Consider the following 20781-nt stretch of genomic DNA (forward strand, 5'->3'; position numbering starts at 1 on the left):
CTTCCATCTGCAAGTCAGTCCGGGCCCTCGTGACGTCACCATTCATCTTCCATTAAGGCATTTTTGGTTTCTTCCGGGACTGTACTTAAGCAATCTTCATTTCGTCTCATTTGCTGGTAGGGTTTTCTTAATGGATACCTTACTGTCCATGGTGTTCTTGGTATAGGAATGTCAATAGGTGCTGTTCTTCTAATGGGTACTGGGCAGAGCCCTACTGTGGCTCTCTGCTGGTTTGTTTGCTCATCATAGGTCACATACCTCGGTGTGAATGTTCCTGGTACTTCAAAATGGACGATTGGAGTGCAGGCTTTATTTGGGACGAACTCTACACTCCCCCCTCTGGGCGATCTATCGGCCACTTTCACTTCCTTCTCTAGATCCATTTTGTTCTGTTCTTCTGTATTCTCTTTCACTTCTTTTCTTGGGTTCATTCTTTCTTCATCTTCTGGATCTACACATGATGGCCTGAAGAAGTGTCTCTTTGGAGTCCATATCTTTATAACTCCCTTCAGGCTTCCTGCGTTTCTTACATGTTCATCCTTGTTCCAGGTCATTAGTTGACATTGTCCATTCGGGCTGCAGTAAATACATCTTCCCACATAGTTTCTGTGCTTCTTGGGATAGAGAAATATTGCACCTTCTGGCGTGTGCCTGCTGGCCTTCACAAAGTCTCTTATTTCTTCATCAGTCAGGTCTTTGGGCTTCTATCCTGGCTCGAAATCAATCATGATCTTCATCCCTATAGCTTTCTTTGCAGTCTTCTGGCATTGTGATATTATCTTAATAGCACAAAATCCTAGTAATATCATTACTAGCAGGGCTCCCAGGAACTTAAATATGTCTGCCATCCATTGTGGGACCCATGAGAACAGTGATCCAAACCAACTGTCATCATCAACTTCGTCAGTTTCATCAATCATTTAGTTCTGGAATTTTGTCAGCATACCTATGGCTTCAGTTAAGGTTCCATTTTCCTCGTAGTGCGAGGGTATAAATGTGCAGCATGATTCTCCTATTTTTGCACAAACTCCTCCATCCATAGCTGTGATCATGTCAAGCACATATCTGTTCTGGAGAGTCATCAGTCGGATGGCTCTTAATTCTTCTTTGATCGCATTAAATCCTTTTATGGTCGTGTTAATGGTCTGTACTAGCTTCCATCTGGTTATCTGCAACCATTTAGCATTTGCTCCAACCTGAAATCCTGGCATGAAAATCGTTGCAAACACTGATGGGGTGAGGCTAAGAGCCTGTGTTCGTATGGGATTGCATGAAAGGCTTCTTCTGATTTGGCAGAGAAGTAATTCTCTCTCTTCATTCGAGTTGTCAGTTCCACAGATCTCTTCTTCCTCAGGTGAGCATCTGCTTTCGGCAAACTGCCAATGTTCAGGTCACTTTTCGGGATCACCAATGCTGGAACATGGACGTTCACTATTGTGCATTTGCCTCCCCTGTCTCTTGGCAGTCTGATGTATGCTTTGAATCCAAACGCCCAATAATGGTCCATAATCACTGCAGTTCCATGTACCATTCCTGGTGCGTCAAAAACTCGTCCACAGTTCTGATTCTCTCCCATCTTCCTTGTGCCGCTATTTCTGAAACAGAACTTAGGGCTTTCTAGGGGCACTATCTGCAAAGGTCTTCGTCTGTCTTCGACCCATGTGAGTAGTTTTGCAAGTTTTGGCCATAATGGCTTGCATCCGTTTCACACTATGTTGATGGTTGGCTCGTAGTGACCGAAGACCATCCATGCTCGGCATATCACTACTCCTTTCTCCCATCCGTCTGGCGAAAGCGCTGTTCCCCAAATTTGCATTTGGCCTTGATTCTTCCATCTCCAAGCTTCTTCCAGAGTTTTTCGTTGGACATTTAGCTTCTGATTTGCTTCTCTTCTAATCTCTGCTCCTTTAACTCCAGGCTTCACATATCTTATCAGAATGTGTTTAGTCTTTCCATTGTTTCTTGTCTATGTCCTGGACATAATCGTCTTCATTTGGATCAGTTGCTTCAGTTGCCCATTTCAGAGAGGCAATACTACCCATGAACTGGCCTCTGGTCTTGCACATTGCTATGTTTGACATACAGTGTGTTGTCTGGACATCAATTTCTACAGCCACGAAGATTTCGGACTTCCCCATGCTGTATGGTAGGAGTGCACATACAAAACATTCCCCTTCTGAACTTCGTCTTCCATCGTCTTTCATGTGTTGGTACCAAATGTTGTTTCCCAGATGTGCTGTGCTGTCCAGGTAATCGTTTAATGCATTGTCATCTCCATGCATGCGTCTCTTGATTCTTAATGTTTTTCTGTAGTTGGCTATGACTACATCCCTGAAGGCATCTGTATGGCTTTTTCTTGCTGGGGGATTCTCAGGTATCCTGGTCCATGGTGCAGGCCTTCTCATCTGTGCCATTTCAGTTGATTGAATTATAGCTGCTTTCTCTTGTTCTTTGTATAGTTCCTTTTCTCTGGCTAGGAACATTCACACCCATACTGGCATTGGTTTGATGTATGTCTGTACTGTGGAACTGGTGCTTGTTCCTTTCGTTGGGAGATATATGTTTTGCAATACAGTTTCTGCGGTTTCGTTCTTCATTTCCTCTTGCAGCATCCTTGCTTTTGGTTTCTGGTATGATGGTTTCTGTTGGTTTTCCTCTTAACTCTTATTTTCTCACAACGTCTGCTGTGGAGTTTCTTATGGCAGACAGTCTCTTCTTCTCTGCCGTTTGTGTTTGTGGTTCTGTAGTCATTGACAATAAGCCTGTTTTTGTGTGCATTCATTGTTTGCGAGCGTGTAGTTGTCAGTGATGTTACTTCATTCATCCCTTGCCGACCCTGTCTCCGGCTCTCCTTTCCATTTGTTACCATAAGAGTGTGTGTATCACTGCTAATCACATTCATTTCAAGTTCATTCATTCTGCCATCAGATTTTCTAGGGACTGGAATGACTATATAAGGTATGGGGGGTTTTGTGGGTCTTATGCATGCATCATTAGGTGGGTGCACTGAATTTGGAACACTTTGTGCACCAATAAAGAATGCAGTTCTGATTGTTAATGACAATAAAATAATGATGAATATGATGCAGATATACATTATGCCCCTGTAAGTCAGGCGGCAGCTTTTTTTTCCAGAGAAGCAGTGGTGCCTCTCTTCTTGTGGGAGGACCAGGTTGCTGTTCTGGGCCCCCATCTCGATCATTCGACAAGAATGTCAATGTTATCATTTCCTTAACCAATATTGTCTTTAAATACTGTGTTCATGAGTGTTAGATGTTCCACAAGTGTCCCCCCTGTCGCAGGTGACGTATTGTCTCTTATTTCTGGATACAGTTCCTCTGTTAAGACTATGGGAAAAAATCAAATTAGCTAACACTTTGGTAAGTCTTTTTACTGTACATGTTCAAAATAGGTGAGTTCCCAATCCACCCCTCTAATTTGCTTCAATCCTGAGGACATGGTATATGCTGGTCAGGTACGACGAGTAAGGACAGAAAATATCCAATACAAATGAAGTTCTTGACGCTGCTTTCTCGATCTGTCCCTCGGTGAAAACTCTTTAGAATCTCCTCAGATAGCTCCTCTGATGGTTAGAATGGTCCACTTGAAGCATGATTCCATGCAGGAGCATTCCCATCTGTGCAACATTAGTTGGATCTATAATGAAAGTGGGGACGTCAACATCGATTGGTCTCCCCACTAGCTCTGGAAAGTCAGTAACTAGACGTCCGGTCGCATGGAGTGCAACCAGAAATATTATCTTATTTAAGAGATGGCTCAAATGTTCTGTATTTGCTGGATCTCGAAGAAATGTGAGTGTGTCTGTTTTCCCAATGAGAGTTGGACAATCTTCGATTATGCGAAAGAAAAGTGTGTTGATGAGCTCATCTTTCTCTGCCTGTGTTGGGATCATTTGGTTCTTCCCCACTGTACTCAGGGAGTAGAACAAATCGTTCGGCAATGACAGTGAGCAGTTGTCTTATTATCTTTTTGTTTTTGGGATCTTATAAAAAGTCAGTTACACTTATTATGCAGAAAGAGTCAAGATATTGGCTTTTCTTCCAGCTTATATGTCCTCGATCAAAAATTCTCATGTTCTCCTTGCTTTATTAAGGCTTTTGTGTGTCTTCATTCAAAGTTCAATAGCTAATGACCTGTGTTGTGGCTTACGGGTGTAATTTTCTTCTTCACCCCTGCAACTAGGATGCACAGAGAGTCCGTTTTTTATGTCCTTTTCCCGTTTTTTGCTTAGAGGATGTGTCCAATTTTAAGCCACAATTGCAAAAAGTTCCTTGTCTTTGTCTGGCTGATTATGCGCCCTTCTTCCGCGTTATGGATCTCGTCTGCAAGTGATGTGCTTCTTCCCCGTCGCTCGTCGATTCCTCTCGTTGGGGTGCATGCAGGGGGCCTTCTTCAATGTAGGGTTTGATATCACCGAGAAAAATCCATGCTCTCCTGCCTTGCATTTTTGCTGCGGATGGAGTACAGTCCTCAACTATAAAGGGAAAGTTGAATCTTGGCTCGTCCCACCTTTTCCTCATATAGATTTTCATGAGGACAGTGTCTCCAGGAAACACGGGTGGAACACGTAGACCTTGAACTTGGTCTGTTGTAGTGTCTCATTCTGTGTTCTGTGCTGCGCTGCACCCTTTTCATCGTCACTGCAGCTGGTCTGACATTACAGTAAGGAAAGATGTCATGTAGTTCAGATAGTTTTGCATTTCAGATCCTAAAACCTCTCCTGTTGACTAGGAATCACATCTGGCTCTGTCTCGGGGTGTTAGGAGAGTTCTCATTCTTCTTCCTGTGGTTTTCTCGTGTGACGAAAGATGATGGTCGGAGCCGGTTTGGTTCTGAAAAGCATACAATGCCAGTGGAAGGCAGTGCAACCATCCCTTCTTTAGAATAAGCTTCAACTTGGCTCTCCTTTCCTTTAACAAGCCGTTGAGCTTCTCACAGAACCCATTACCTTGTGGATGATACGCCGACGAGAACGTGTGCTTTATACCAAGCAGTAAGTTAATCTGCTCGAATACAGTATTGACAAAATGAGGGCCATTATCTGATCTCATGACTTCGCAGACCCCCCATCTAGGGAAAACTTCCCCTACAAAAAATTTGGCCGCACAGGTAGAATTTGGTTGTGTACATGGACCTTCCTCAATCCATCTAGAGAATAGACACACCACAACAATTAAGTATTTGTACCCATCACATACTTGAATCCTGTTGACGTAATTGACGTGCAAGTGCTGAAAAGGCCCATTTGTTCTGGGGATGACTCCTCTCATTAATTTTAATGTGTGCCCTGCTGTAAATTGCTGGCAAATTAAACAGTTCACCATGAAAAATGCAACGTGCTTGGCTAAATTCGGTATGAACCAGTCTTCCGCGAGCGTTGCTGCTAGATTCTCTTTAGTCATATGAGCTGGGTAATGTAACTGCTCCAGTGCTATTTTTAATAGGGCCAGAGGCATTACTGGTTTACCAGTACTGTCTTGTCGCCACAAGCTGTCAGAGGGGTTTAAAGAACACCCTTGATGTTTCCACAGGTTCTTCTCTTCCTGTGGTGCCTTCCCTTGGAGTTCCATTAGTTGTGTTTGCCCCAAATCGCTATAACTTTCAGGCGTAGTTCGTGCCACCATCATCCTTTCATTGATAGGGAGGACTTCCACTTCCATGATCATCTCATCTTTGGATGCCATTCGCTTGGCCTCCGTGTCTGCTGCGTGATTTCCGCGTGATATAAAATCTGTCCCTTTCGTGTGGGTGGCACATTTTAGACCGTTATGCCCACTGGGAGCTGTAGTGCCTTGATCAGCCTGTCCAATAAGGCTGCGTGCTGAACTGGCATGCCGTCCGCTCTGAGGTAGCCCCTCCTTTTCCAGAATGCTAAGCGTGTGTGCACTGTCGACGTCACATAGGTGGAGTCACTGTATACCGCTACTTTCTGGTCTGCGTGATTCTCAATGGCGAGTATCAACGCCAATAATTCTGCAGCCTGCACTAAATAGTGAGATGGTATTCGCCCACTAAGAAGTACTCGAAACTCTCCATTTGCTGTGTGCTTCATCACAGCAACACCTGTGCACCACTGCCCATCACTTTGGTCTATCTTTGAAGACTCGTCGATAAAGACGATCTCTCCTCCTGCCAAGGCATTTTATTTTACCCTGGGAATTTCATCATAGAATTCTTCATAATTTGCACAGTCATGTATTTGCTCTCCTTCAGTGACTGGCTCCGCTACAAACATACCTGGGTTTACTATCTTACATTGGACTATCCTAATCGATGGATTTGATATGATTACTTCATAAGCAGAAGCTCTCTGAGATGTCAATGTGCCCTTTGGTTTCTCTAGAATGGCACATAGCGAGTGCTTGACGTACAACTTCATTGAGCATCCCATTACAATGGTTGTAGCTTTCTCTATGGCGAACACTTCAGCAGCTAAACTTTGTTCGCCTGGGAAGTGGCCTCTCATTACTTGGTCCAGATTCCCACTGTAATATGCTTGGGGTTTGTACCTCAACAAAGTTTTTTGAGCTAGCACTGCCGTCATGACGCTGCCATTTTTGTGTGAAAACAGGTACATTTCCTCTGCATAATTAGGGATTCCTAAAACTGGTGCTGTGCAGATAGCTCTTTTGAGTTCAGCAAACCCTTTCTCCATGGTCTCAGACCATTCGATCTGTTCTTTCGTCACTTGGGCCTTCTTTAGGGCCGGAGTAAAGTCTTAGTGTAAGAGCTGTAATGGAAGACCCATGCCCTTACATAGTTGCATAGACCTAAAAAGCTTTGCATCTGCTTTATCATGTGCGCTTTAGCCATGTTCAATATGGCCCTTTCTGGAGTCACTTTCTTTCCCTCATGTGAGATCAATTGGCCTATGTACAGCACTTCTTGTTGACAATATTGTAACTTTCCTTTGTCAACCTTACATCCTTTCTCAGCCAGTATAGTCAATAGCTGAATAGAATCGTGCCTGCATTGCTCTTCTGTTGTGCTGCAAATTCATATGTCATCCAAGTACTGCAGGGCGACACTTTCTAATGCAATGTTGCTCAAGTCCATCTGAAGGACTCTGTTGAAAATGGAAGGAGACTCACAGTACCCCTGTGTCAGCCTTGTGCTTTTCAGACGCATCTGTCTGAATGTGAATGATGGCAGATCTTGTGAGTCACGATGTAGCTGGATTGAGAATAATGCATTTTTCAAGTCAATCACCATGAAATATTTTGCCTCAACGGGTATATTACATAGAATTGTAGCCGGGTAAGGGACTAGAGGGAACTCGGCCTCAACAAAATCATTTATTGAGCATAAATCCTGGATTAAACGTCAAAACACTCCCTTCTATTTTTTTGATTGGATAAACCGCGGTATTGCATGACGACTCTGACGTCACTAAGATGCCCTGTTCCATCATTGCAGGAATTGTCTTACAAATCCCTTCATCTGCTTCTCTGGACATGGGATATTGTCGAGATGTGGGTAAAATTGCTCCTGGTTTCAGTTTAATCTTCACTTCCTCAACCCCCTTCAAGAGGCCTATGTCATAAGGGCCTGTAGTCCATATTGGGACAGGCACCTGGGCCACATCGTCATCAAAATACTCAGGACGATTTAGTGTAGGCATCATTCTCTGGGGTACCTCTCTCTCGATCATCTTCACACAAAAGGTGAGACTCACTTCCACCATTGTCTCTCCTATGTCTGTTTGCTCTTCAAACAGATCATCATCGGTGACGTCAGTCACTTGATATCCTTCTTCAATAGCGATTATCGCGCACCATTGTCTGCCCTCGTCATCGTAACCGTCAACCAAGGCTACTTTCCCTCATATGGCAGCTGTGTGTATCATCAAGGGAAATACTTGTCCCTCCTCCTCGTGCATTGGTATTCTGGGTCTAAATAAGGACTCATCAGGGGTTCTCATGATTCTTTCTGAAAGGTCTGGTATTCCTGCCATAAGCACGCGCATGCCATATGCGAACATTTCTGACTCTAAAGGTATGGCCCTCATGTCCTGAATATGCCCTAACTATTTTTCATACATTTGAATAGTGCATTCCGGGAGTTGAACATACTATGCCCTCCTCCGTGAACAAGATTGTCATGTTTAACTTCGTCATTAAATCTCTTCCCAAAATATTTACTGGGGTCTGACGTGAATATAGTAAAGGCACGTTCATTTCACATTCTCCTATAGAGACTGGAAGTGTGTTTGTAAAGGGAACACGACTTGTCGCTCCCATGAAACTATGAGAATTTATGGCCTCGCCGGACAAGGAAAACCTGCCCTCACGAATACACAAGCACGTTGCACCCGTGTCAACGAGAAAGGAATATTCCCTATCCTCTATAATGACATCCACCCCTTGGTTCGCTGTAGGGATCTCACTTATAAGATAGAACACATCAGGGTCCCTAGTGAGCTGTCCTAGTTCATAAACAAATTTGGTGCTGCTGGATTTCTCCATGAGCAGTGTCATTTCCCATTCCAGGTTTCATGGCCTGCTCTGAGCCCATTGGTTGTGACTGCTGCTTTGGTGCCTGTTGGGATTGTCCTTGTGGAAAATGCCCCATGCTCTGAGGTTGTGCACCTTGTTGCACTCCTGGTGCTTGCTGTTGCACTGTGTGATTTTGTGTAATTCCCTGCTGTAAGGCTGCAGGTGGATTCACCATACCTGCTCCTGTTCCTTGGTCGTTCTGTATCATGCCTTGTTTTCTGCATGTGCGCGCCAAGTGCCCTGTCATTCCACAAAGCCAACATACTGGTGGTGGTCAGATTATTTGCTCATTATGCATATCTTGGTTACCATTTTGCATATTTTGAAAAACTCCTTGATTATTTTGGAAACCTCCCTGATTGCTCTGCCATCATCTTCCCCTAAATCCTCTTCCCCCGTGGGTAAAATACTGCATTACCCTGATTATTTTGACGTGGACTAGGCCCCTGCTGCATGCTCGATTCAGCTGCGCTAGTTATCATAGCTCCCTCAAGAGCATATTTTGACAATTTCTTTTGCACCAATTTCGCTTCCTCACCTTTTCAAGTTGCTTCCTTTTTGCAATTCTTTTCCTGCAGCAACCTACAATAGTGTGCAATGGTTAATTGTATTTCTGCCCAAGGTTTAGCCTCAATTGCCACCAGCTTCTTGAGCTGTTTCTGTACCGGTTCTGGCAGTCCTTGGCACAATATATGGTAAAATACAGGTATGGATTTTGTCCAAGATCCATGAGCCTCGAGCACACATGCGTCTTGAAAATTCAGTATATAAATCAATGGATCCTCAGACTCTTTCATTTTCCGCATCATTATAGCTCCCAAATCGGAAGTATCTGGATAGAGCACTCGTAGCGCTTTCCATACTGTGGCTCTACAATTGTTAAATGGAGCTCCGTCGTGTGAAGTATTGATTGTGGTTACACCAGGGTAGCCTGCTCGTGCCCACACATCATCAGCTCTCTCATCAAGTATGGAGATTAGGAGACTCTTAATTTCCCCAATAGGTAACGTGTTTCCTCCTGTCATTTTTTCTAACTCGTATCCATTTTCTGGCTCCCGATGTCAATATTGGAAGCTTGTTTTTCAAAAGTTCTCAATCCATGTGTGGCCATGGAATATATTGCGGTCTTATTACCCCCTTCTCGAGCAACGGAAATTGGAATGTGTAGTCCTCTCTCTCTTCTCTCATTGTTCTCCTGTCTATTGCATCGGTAATAATTTCGCATCGCCATCTACATGGCAATGCTCTCAGTCTGTCCACATAGGGCGGGGAAGACACCCCCCTCAAACCGTGAGATTCTTCTTCATATCGGTCAGGCTGCGTGGCTGACTCTGATGCCCTCGGTGCAGACTCGCTAGTGTCTGACCATCTTATTTCCTTCTCCTTTGGGAGCCATCTTTCACTTTGTCTCTCTTCCTCATTTTCCTTGCGTCCTCCCTTTCGGAGTTGGACATTGTCTGTCCCCGATTCGTGCAGCTTCTTGCATCATCTTGGTTCCTACTGATTTCTAATCTATCTAGGGATAATTCCCTATTCCCACTACTTCGGGTGACATCCTCAGAGTCGTAAAGCTGAGTGCTCTCTAGGCGCTCATCTTCCCCCTCCCATTGAGGTATTTGTTCTAAACCCATTTCGTCATATTTTCTATTGACCGTTTCTCCGATGCTTCTGGTATCAAAGTCATCATCAATGTTTGCCCTAGATGTGCCTGGTACTGAATCATATGCAGGAAAAATTCTTCTATATCTTCCCAATCCACCACTTGAGTGGGTTTTCTAACCTCTCTCTCCAGATACTCAAGATCACATGCTCTCTGCCTTCGCTTAAGTTCTATGTCCTCATCAAACTCATTGCTTTTTCTCACCTCTTCTCTGACCCTATCTTCTTCCCTTCTCTTTTCATTTCTATGTTCCTCTGCCCTTCGGATTTCCTCATCTCTTCGTCTTTTTATTCTTTTCTCACATATCCTTTGCTCTTCGCCTAACCTATGCTGTTTTTGTCTGTCTTGGCACAATATATGGTAAAATACAGGTATGGATTTTGTCCAAGATTCATGAGTCTCGAGCACACATGCGTCTTGAAAATTCTGTATATAAATCAACGGATCCTCAGACTCTTTCATTTTCCGCATCATTATAGCTCCCAAATCGGAAGTATCTGGATAGAGCACTCGTAGCGCTTTCCATACTGTGGCTCTACAATTGTTAAATGGAGCTCTGTCGTGTGAAGTATTGATTGTGGTTACACCAGGGTAGCCTGCTCGTGCCCACGCATCATCAGCTCTCTCCTCAAGTATGGAGATTAGGAGACCCTTAATTATCCCAATAGGTAACGTGTTTCCTCCTGTCATTTTTTCTAACTCGTATCCATTTTCTGGCTCCCGATGTCAGTATTGGAAGCTTGTTTTTCAAATGTTCTCGATCCATGTGTGGCCATGGAATATATTGCAGTCTTATTCCCCCCTTCTCGAGCAATGGAAATTGGAATGTGTAGTCCTCTCTCTCTTCTCTCATTGTTCTCCTGTCTATTGCATGGATAATATTTCTGCATCACCATCTACCTGGCAATGCTCTCAGTCTGTCCACATAGGGCGGCAAAGACACCCCCCTCAAACTGTGAGATTCTTCTTCATATCGGTCAGGCTGCATGGCTGACTCTGATGCCCTCGGTGCAGACTCGCTAGTGTCTGACCATTTTATTTCCTTCTCCTTTGGGAGTCGTCTTTCACTTCGTCTCTCTTCCTCATTTTCCTTGCGTCCTCCCTTTTGGAGTCGGACATTGTCTGTCCCCGATTCGTGCAGCTTGTTGCATCATCTTGGTTCCTACTGATTTCTAATCTATCTAGGGATAATTCCCTATTCCCACTACTTCGGATGACATCCTCAGTGTCGTAAAGCTGAGTGCTCTCTAGGCGCTCATCTTCCCCCTCCCCTTGAGGTATTTGTTCTAACCCCATTTCGTCATACATTCTATCGATCGTTTCTCCGATGCTTCTGGTATCAAAGTCATCATCAATGTTTGCCCTAGATGTGCCTGGTACTGAATCATATGCGGGAAAAAATTATTTTATATCTTCCCAATTCACCACTTGAGCGGGTTTTCTAACCTCTATCTCCAGATACTCAAGATCACATGCTCTCTGTCTTCGCTTACGTTCTATGTCCTCATCGAACTCATTGCTTTTTCTCACCTCTTCTCTCACCCTATCTTCTTCCCTTCTCTTCATTTCTATGTTCCTCTGCCCTTCGGATTTCCTCATCTCTTTGTCTTTTTATTCTTTTCTCACGTATCCTTTGCTCTTCGCTTAACCTCTGCTGTTTTTGTCTGTTTTGGTCATTGGCTGCAATTGGGTTGTGATCTAGCTGTCTCTCTTGATCTTCGCAATATAGCTGTTCTCGCCTTTGTCTGTCTTTCTTTCTTAACCTCTTGTCTCTTAACTCCTTCTCTTTCCCCTTTCTCTGTGCATCACCTAACTTCTCCTTTTGTTTCACATCATCAATGCCTTTGCCATCGAGTTTCAATAAAACGTGTCCTCCCATCCATTCGTCTTTTGCAAATGCTATCTCATCAGTTCTACTTTTGTTTCCCTTCCATCGCTTCCCTTCTCTCTCTTTATCTAGAGATGCACTTGTCTGTTCCTGATCTCCTCTTGCGTCATTACATCTCTCCTTGTCCGGTGGGACTGCGGAGGTAATATTTTTGTCCCTATCCTTCCCTTGCTTTTCGTCACTACTATGTGTAGGTGACTCATATGCGGGGTTGCTATACCCTGTGGCTGCTTTGAGTTCTCTCAGTGGGTATAATTCCTCGTCGTTACTTTCTTCAGTTTTTGTTTCGGGTGGGGCAGGTGGTGTGGTAGGCCTCTCACCCCCCACTGTGCATACATTAAGTATACAATCTGTTGGCGGCTCTTCCTCCTTTCCCTTTTCAAACATTTTCCACAACTCGAGAACAGCAAGGCGTTTTTCTAGCTTTTTGCCTGTATATGTGGCATGCAAATATGTTGTCATATGTTGTAAGATGGCTTTAAATAAAGATCCATTTTGTGGCCATGGCATAAACATCTTTAGCTTGGGTGCGTGTTTTGGCAACTGCTTGCATAAGTGTGCCAACGGAGTTATATCTTTCATGCTTAACTCTGTTTCTTTTCCTTTTATACAACACTTGTCCATGTTTTCGTGTAACTTAAACAACTTCTAACAATATGAGCGAGCACCAAACACTGCAAGCTCCAATCCAAATTTTCACAAAAATTTCATATCTTCCAATTTACTCAAAAACATTAATTCACATGCGATTTCATCTCAGCTGTAAATTCAGATCTGTTTTCTCAAAGGATTCTTTTTAGACATATAACGTCACAACAAAAACATACGACAGACGCTTGACAGACTAAACAGACACCAGCTGGACAAAGATATCTCTGCCTCTAATCATTACCCCTTCATGGAGTGCAAACATACCCCTTTCACAACGTCTTTAAATGTTGTGGTAGTCTAATCGTTCCCCATTATGGCGGACTCAGGGTCCACCTTTCTTCTAGCTGCTATATTAAAGCATAGGAATAAGGAGAATCCTCTCACTTCTCGGGTGTCTCCCCCGGTATCCTCTCACGTCTCGGGTGTCTGCCCCGGTAATCTTTCACTTCTCGGATGTCTGCCCTGGTAATCTTTCACTTCTCAATAATGCCCGAGTCATTATCCCCATATATATATATATATATATACAGTCTTCTCTACTTCTAACTATATTTTGTTTTCTTCCCGCCTCCCTCCATTACCTTTTCCCTTTACTTGTTCTAAGGCATGCACTATTTGCCAAAGCATTCAATTTTTGTTTCACTCACCGTTCGCATAGTTCCTCTCTGGACCGCTCAGCTGCCCGTAAGTATGGGAAGGGAAGTGCGGGGAACATGGGTCCCTTCAGGCCCTGACTGCAGTCTTTCTTTACTCTGCCACTGTCTATGGGGAACTTCACGGTCTACTCAGCCGAATGGCAAAGGACTTGTGATATTGCCGAAGACCTAGAGTTACTTTATGTCGACGGTCAATAGGTGTCTTACTTAATCAATAATTGATAGTCGATAAACCATCAAATCTCTGCTACCAAGTGTACTGGGGAGTCTCCCGGCTGGGCCCATATAGTCGGGGTCTGCTCCGAAGTACTTTAAGATGAGATAGCTGCACCTTTGAGATGGATGGGGTGCAGATTTATTACTCCAACACCACTCAATAAGGACAACTCAATGGTTTGGCAAAAGGAATCCGTTTAATGACAAGTACAAAAAACGGGGAGTCATGGAAATCAGCAGTGATGTGATCGTCCTTCTCACTTCAACTCCAATGAACTTCATAAGAACAACATCATTTATGCTAAAAACTCATCATAGCTAAGGTGTAACACTTCAAAGTTAATAAGAATTTCTATTGGTTCAAAAAAAGGTAACTTTAATATAGGTGCTATATCTGTATTTGGTAACGGAGTGAGGGGATTGGGTAAACACTGTCAGGTGGGCGTCTAAGCCCTTCCTTCAAAAATGACTACTGTAGACGTCACTAAAAGTACAACGTCCCATTGGTTCTACTAACTATAAGACCCTAGATTATTTGGTCCAGTGTGATTGGGTTGGCACTAACACCATGCATACATTTCCATTTCGCTAGCAGCACGCAGAATGGACAGCCAGGTGCAGGGTGCCCCCTCAGCTACCCGCCCTTCCTCCAATTAAGGTTACAATCAATCATCACTTCAACAACAATGTGTCAATTATGTTACAGTGGTTGGCCTCGAAATGGCATCTTCCTGACTGAGAAAGTTCCGCTATCTTCTCCTGGGTGGATGCCATGCATAGGTGTGAACTCTTGCTTCTCCTCGCTCGGATGGTCACGTGATGCAGACACTGTGAATTTTCCTAGTTTCTCTCGATTTGGGCATTTAATTCTTATTCGGCTTGCCACCTGCCTATGCTCCCTTATCTTGACCTTTCAGAGGAAGGATATTCTGTTCTTAAGTTTCAATAAGATATAGCTATTGTTCATTTATTCTATTGGTATGGCCTTGGCTCCATTGGCATGAGTTGCATCTGCTGAGTTTTGATTCAGCCGTTTATCCTCGTTTTTCTAGGATATGAAGCTTTTCGTGCTTGGCCTATAGTGACCTAACTTGATTCTGCTTTTACTGCAAAGTGGACTTGTACTTATAATACTGTGCCTTGTTTTGAGGTACATTACGTAAACATGGCGCTTGCCATGTTCTGCTAAGCACAGCAAGCCGCACTGGTTTCTTAGCTTCTTGCATTTCAAGCATATGTGCAGGCGTTAGCGGTTTGGATATCTTCATCCTGCTTACACCCTAAGCTTCTTTCATTTTGACATCGTCCCTTCATTCTATGTTCACGATATCTTTATTCATAACGTTTCGTCTCTCTGCATCATTCTATGGTTGTCATTTCTTCTATCTGCACATCAGTCCGGGCCCTCATGACGTCACCATTTGTCTTCCATTAAGGCCTTTTTGGTTTCTTCTGGAACTGTATTTAAGCGATCTTCATTTTGTCTCATTTGCTGGTAGGATTTTATTAATGGATACCTTACTGTCCATGGTGTTCTTGGTATAGGTACGTCAATAGGTGCTGTTCTTCTAATGGGTACTGGGCAGAGCCCTACCGCGGCTTTCTGCTGGTTTATCTGCTCATCATACGTCACATATCTCGGTGTGAACGTTCCTGGAACTTCAAAATAGACGATTGGAGTGCAGGCTTTATTTGGGACCTCCTCTACAGGTTTTTGAAGCATGTCTTTAGGACGACTGATATCAGACTGCATTATTGTATTTTTTAAAGAACACTTGAAATAGAAAGTAACAAATCATCTGTTTGCAAGAACAGAGTATTATAGAGTTTCAAAGGAAAGGTTGCAGGTTTTTACATAAGTTAGTCACACAGGGATCTGCAGTCTGCTGTTTTCTAGATGTTATGGACTACGACTCCCATGATCCCTCACTGTTGAGTTTGCTGACCAAAGCTAATATGAGCCTTAGCCAGCAAGTCCAGAACACCCCGAAGAATCAAAGACTGCAGGCGACTGTAGAAAGAGAAAGAAAGGATTGCAGTTTTGTCATAGGGCCAACCCAAGTTCTGTTCAGAATACCAACTGGACTGAGGAAAAATGTTGCTTTGGTGCTTACTGGCACCAAATGAGTTTGCCACAGGAGGATTTACGCTTCCTGGATCAGGAGTACTATCAATTACTTCTGAGTCGCCTAACGTTTGCCCTCTTGCTTATATACCATTTGATATCAATTATTTTTATTGTAGGAAGTCGAATAATCAGTCTTGCCTTAAAAATGGATTGCCAACTTGGTAAAGCTACCTCCAAAAGAGGCATACGCTGGTGACAAAAACCAGTCTAGCAGCAACCGCCATGCATTTTTCAACTTTTTAATTTCACGTTTAAATTTTAAATCAGTTCTGCTATATACAATACAAAGAAAATGAATCTTAAAAAAAAAGACTCTAAAATTATACCACAGACAATTCAATACAGGTCCTACCAGAAAGTGCAGAGCAGAAAAACAACAAAATGCTGTTCAACACGTAAGCGATTCTTACTGCACTTACTATGATCACAATTTGATCCGTCATGCGGTCGAGTTTGGTTTTCTTTACGATGATTCTGCCACAGTTTTTCATGATCTTAGAATCGATACCTGCAAACCAGTTTTGAAAAAGTAACTTTATGGGCAAATGAATATCTTGTATCTTTCAATGATCGACTGAAAGAGCCAGCATGTGAGAACATATGTGTTTTGACTTAAACAAAAGAGCAAACAAACATAGAATCTTGCAAAGATGATTACATTATTATGATAACTTGTGTGATGGATAGGCGTCAGGACCAGCACGGTAACATCTCTGTAAGATACTGTTGTTTTTTTCCTTTGCTTCTTTTTACAAATATACGCAAATTGTACTTTTTTCCTGCAGCATGGTTTTGCCCCTTCTTTCAGAAACATACAAACAATAAACATGTGCCACGGGGGCTAAATTGGGGGACAATGAAAAGCTTCTGAAACAAGAAGTGACCATGAACATGGCACATTTGGTGGCCAGGCGATATCTTTAGAGAGGCAGGTGGAAGCCCAGTTTATAGGCGGTAAGCGGTCTCGAACTTAACCATAGTGGCCAGTTATTAGTATTCCAATAAGGAATATATATTTGACCTCTGAAACCCCCTCATGTAAAACCCATGCAAGAAAACAGACACAAAGCATTTTATTCACTTCTTATTTCACATGTGGATCTATATTGGTTGATTAGGAATACAAATTCAACATTGTCTTTAAGGGTATTTTTATGTGCAAATGATGAGCACTATTGGATCCAAGCTTTTTATGTATTCAAAAATGGGCTACTCCTGGCAGAATTCATGAAACTGTAGTCAGTAACACAAAGGTCAGGCCATGTAAATGTAACCTTCATTCATATCATAAACTCTCAAAGTACACAACACAAGAACTGGGACATGAAATGAATCGCATTGTCCCAGCAGCCAAAAAGGACATGTCTTATTTTCGGCTGCAGTAGCATGCCCTTTGACCATTCACTGGAGATGCTGAACCAAATGTTGATATGTGTGCTAACAATAGCCCATTGTGAGGCTATTTCTATAAGAAGTCAATTTGAGGTCTTCTCATGTGGTGGGGCTGAGGCAACCCGCTCTCCTTAGTTAAGCTATGGCTAGTTGCTGCTCCATATTGGCACGTTCATGGAAACGCTGGGGATCATGCTATTAGCATTGGGGAAAAAATTGCTCTAGTGCAGAAAGACTTCTTTCGAAAGTATTGCTGCACCAGGGTAAAGGACTAGGACTGGGGCAAATATTGCCCTGATGGAAAAATGCATTAGAGAAATGCTTGCACCAGTGCTAGATTCACTTGCACCAATTGCAAAGTGTCTGTAATATCACCACTGAAGCCTAGATCAGTTGCATACATTTGAAAATGCGTAACAATGCAAAGTCATTCATATGCATTAGACTAGGGGCTACACTACGACCATCTTTGACGTAAACAATGCCATTTTGCAACCAAAAGCGCTACAACCAAAGCCAACTCTCCCCACCACTCAAACATCCCAAGACGGTTGTACCTGCATAAATGACCAGCCCATAGCAGGTCTCAGTGTTCCGGATTCTGCATCCCCGGAGGAGAACCTTCTCGTTGTCCAGGGCGTATTTATTGCCCCGCCACTCCAGGGTACCGATGAACGTGTGCATCTTGCTGTTGGGTTCCTCACAAATTACACTGCCTGCAACATAGACGATAATTAAAGCGAACACTTATTAAATAGCGGCAGCTAAAACTACCAGCTCCTGCTGGAGAATACCCCCTTGAGGTCTGCAAAGCGACGGTGTTAATTTTGATGTTGTGCTTTCATATACTCTACTTGCGTAAATGGAATATTTTCCTATCACCAGCCCCTTCTGGGACACCAAGGACATTCGCTTGAAAGAGAAAACACACTCTACTCTCAATCTGCCAATGGCTTTATGTATTTATGGTGTTTCTACCATGGCACACCCAGCTTGGAAGTGCTTCCAAGACCAGGGCATACAACAGGGGGGGTGAGGGAGGGAAAACGCAGGAAGTGGTTGGGAAAAAAAAGGTAAGGGTCACAGCATACACAGCAAGGCAATAGCTGCATTCCTGAGGACCAGTGCTGACTTTTGAGGTAAGTGCGGCAAAGATGAGGAATCCAAAGTGAGGACATCACCTGAAGACTATAGGCCTTGATCTTGCGCATGCAGATTTCGGACCATTTGCTTTTGGTCCGATGTCGTCGATACGGCTGGTCAGTTTTGGAATGTCTTCTGAAATCAGTGGGTTTTTAAGCATTTACGGTGGTTCAGGTGGAGTGTTAGGAGTCTTACATGTACTGGGATACCATTCTAGCCATCCATGCCCCTCATCGCAGTGTTTTTCTTGTGATATGGGCTCTGGTGGAAGTGCAATATGAATACGTCCAGTGTTCACCGACCTGGAAATGGTCATTCAGTGCTGGTGGAACGAGAAGCTTGAATTCCACACTAGCTTCTTTTGGAAGCAATTTGAGAGCTTTTAGATCAGGTGTAAGGTGGTTGGTCCTTAGAGTCTTAGGATCAGCCTAAATCCTGTGTGTAAAGACTGGAGGAGGGGGGTGTCTGTACTTCTGCTCTCTATAGGGTAGAGGCGAGGCACAGAGGACCCCAGCAAAAATTCTCCATTATTGTTAGGTGGTCGAGCAATCAAGGCCTAGCTTCTCAGGAGGTGATGCAGGCTGGTTCTTAAGTACAGTGTAGTCCCCAATCCCCCACAAAGGAATGTCCACACACTGTGGCCCTCATTAGGACCCAGGCGGTAAGGGGTTTACGCCGGCGTAAACCATGGCGCCCCTTACCGCCTGAGTACGAGTTCCCTTAGCGCCATGGTGATTTTAACGCCTGCTTTTAGCAGGCGTTAAAATCCATGGCGCTAAGGGACCTTGTTGTTAATTACGCCACCGTAATTTACGGTGGCGTAATTAACGCCTTCCCCACTCCCATTATACCCTATGGGGCAAAAATGGGAATGGGGAAGGGTAAATGGGGATTGGGGACTTACCGCCCCGCCAAGGTCGGAATGGGGCGGTAAGTCCGCCAACCCCCATGGCGGAGTTGGCAGCTTAGCGCCATGGACCATGGTGCTAATAGCGCCATGGTCCTCCGCCAAGGTCCTAATGAGGGCCTGTATTAGTTCAAACACAGTCTTTATATAATTAATATTCAAGGTTATGCACACTATCACAATAACTCACCTTGTACTCAGAAAATCTACAATGGCTAATATATACAGTTCTAAAGTGGTACCACAATTATTATAAGATCTCATTAAAGTGGATCATCAACTATACTCTGGTCAAATGTCACACAGATCACGTAATAAAGGCAACCAACAATAGACATAGGAAGACATAGGAGGAAAGCAGTTGGTTAGAACAATTGGCAGAGTACTGCCCCACCACTAGACACATTTCTGTGTGGAGATCCCCCCACCTGGGCAACCTGTAAAGTAAAGATAGATCACAAGCCCAGTCCATATATCTTTTTTCCTTCTATTTCCTTCTATAATAGTTCTACAACCCCAATGTACCTGGAATAGCAGAGTTCGTTGTTGGGTCGTCGACAGATCCTTTTTGAGCGGCTCCCTTTAAGGCAGGAGCCACAGATCATCGAGATCCGACGAGGAAAAAAGGGTTGAACGACAACGGTAAGGTGGCAGCTTCATTCCTAGCGGTGCTCGTCGATGACAGAGTATTGGCGTCCTGCAAGGAAGAGGCGTGCGGGGCACCTCAGTGACGATAGTTCAGGACAGCAAGCAGATTGGGAAGAACTGTGGCCCAGCAAGGGCGTCGAGTCATCCGGCATCTCTATGGTCGTCAGGTGGCGGGAAACCTACCGGCAGGAAACCCACGGCGGATGCTCCTCGGAGCGTCGGTGGCCTTGACTTTCTCCGGCGGGAAAAAGCGGTCAACGATGCAGGCGAGAGTGTCCTTGGATCAAATGTTACTTAGGCAAAGGGAGCACGGCGGCTCCGGTCGGCGACGGCTGTATTCTACGGTGATGGACAACAGTGTCCGGGCACTTCTCCTTGTGATTCTGCAGCAGTCCCCGTCTCCGGTTGGCATCCTGTCGTAGGTCTGTCTACCAGGGAGCTTTGGCAAAGATCAGTTGTGCACGATGGTCCCTCTTAATTCGGGAAGAGGGCGCCTTAACAGGTCCTCTCTGGGTCAGTCCTTGCAGACACAGCAGCTTTTAGATCGACGAAGTAGAGCAGCAGCAATACTTCTCTTCCAGCAGGACTACAAGGTTAAGCTTCAGTTTCAACTCCAGTTTCTCTTCAGCTTCTGAACACGAATTTTAGAAGTGAGAGGCCCCCAGATATACTAGTTGATCTCCCATCCACAGCCAGTCAGGGACAGAGTCAGGGCTTCCCAGGACTTTGGGAAAACAAGGTAACAGGCAATAGAAAGCAAGAGGCCACAGGGGCCATTTTGTTTCCTATCAGTAATCAATTGATTGCAATGGCAGGGCCTGGGTATCCCAAAATGGAGGATCAGTAATCAATTTATTGCAATGGCAGGGCCTGGGTATCCCAAAATGGAGGATACTCAGAGCTCCTGTCAAATTCAGCATGGAGCTGCCACCAACCCATACCCTGCTCTGTGGGCCACACACAGGTGCCCAAAAAC

At 44.1% G+C, this 20781-nt stretch overlaps 1 protein-coding gene across 2 annotated transcripts in view; it reads right to left on the reverse strand.

Moving 5' to 3' along the window:
• The window catches only part of LOC138575469 (phospholipid-transporting ATPase IK-like), a 1193252-nt gene that overhangs the window by 400015 nt on the left and 772456 nt on the right, over positions 1-20781 (reverse strand). For both annotated transcript variants that reach the window (XM_069649486.1, XM_069649487.1), the window contains 2 exons: positions 17665-17823; positions 16135-16223 (listed from right to left, as the gene is read on the reverse strand). In XM_069649486.1, the coding sequence (XP_069505587.1) occupies positions 16135-16223; positions 17665-17823 (248 nt within the window). The remainder of the gene's footprint in view (positions 1-16134; positions 16224-17664; positions 17824-20781) is intronic.

This window comes from Ambystoma mexicanum, chromosome 1p, assembly GCF_040938575.1.
Source record: "Ambystoma mexicanum isolate Mex_15411 chromosome 1p, UKY_AmexF1_1, whole genome shotgun sequence".
Taxonomy (NCBI): Eukaryota; Metazoa; Chordata; class Amphibia; order Caudata; family Ambystomatidae; genus Ambystoma; species Ambystoma mexicanum.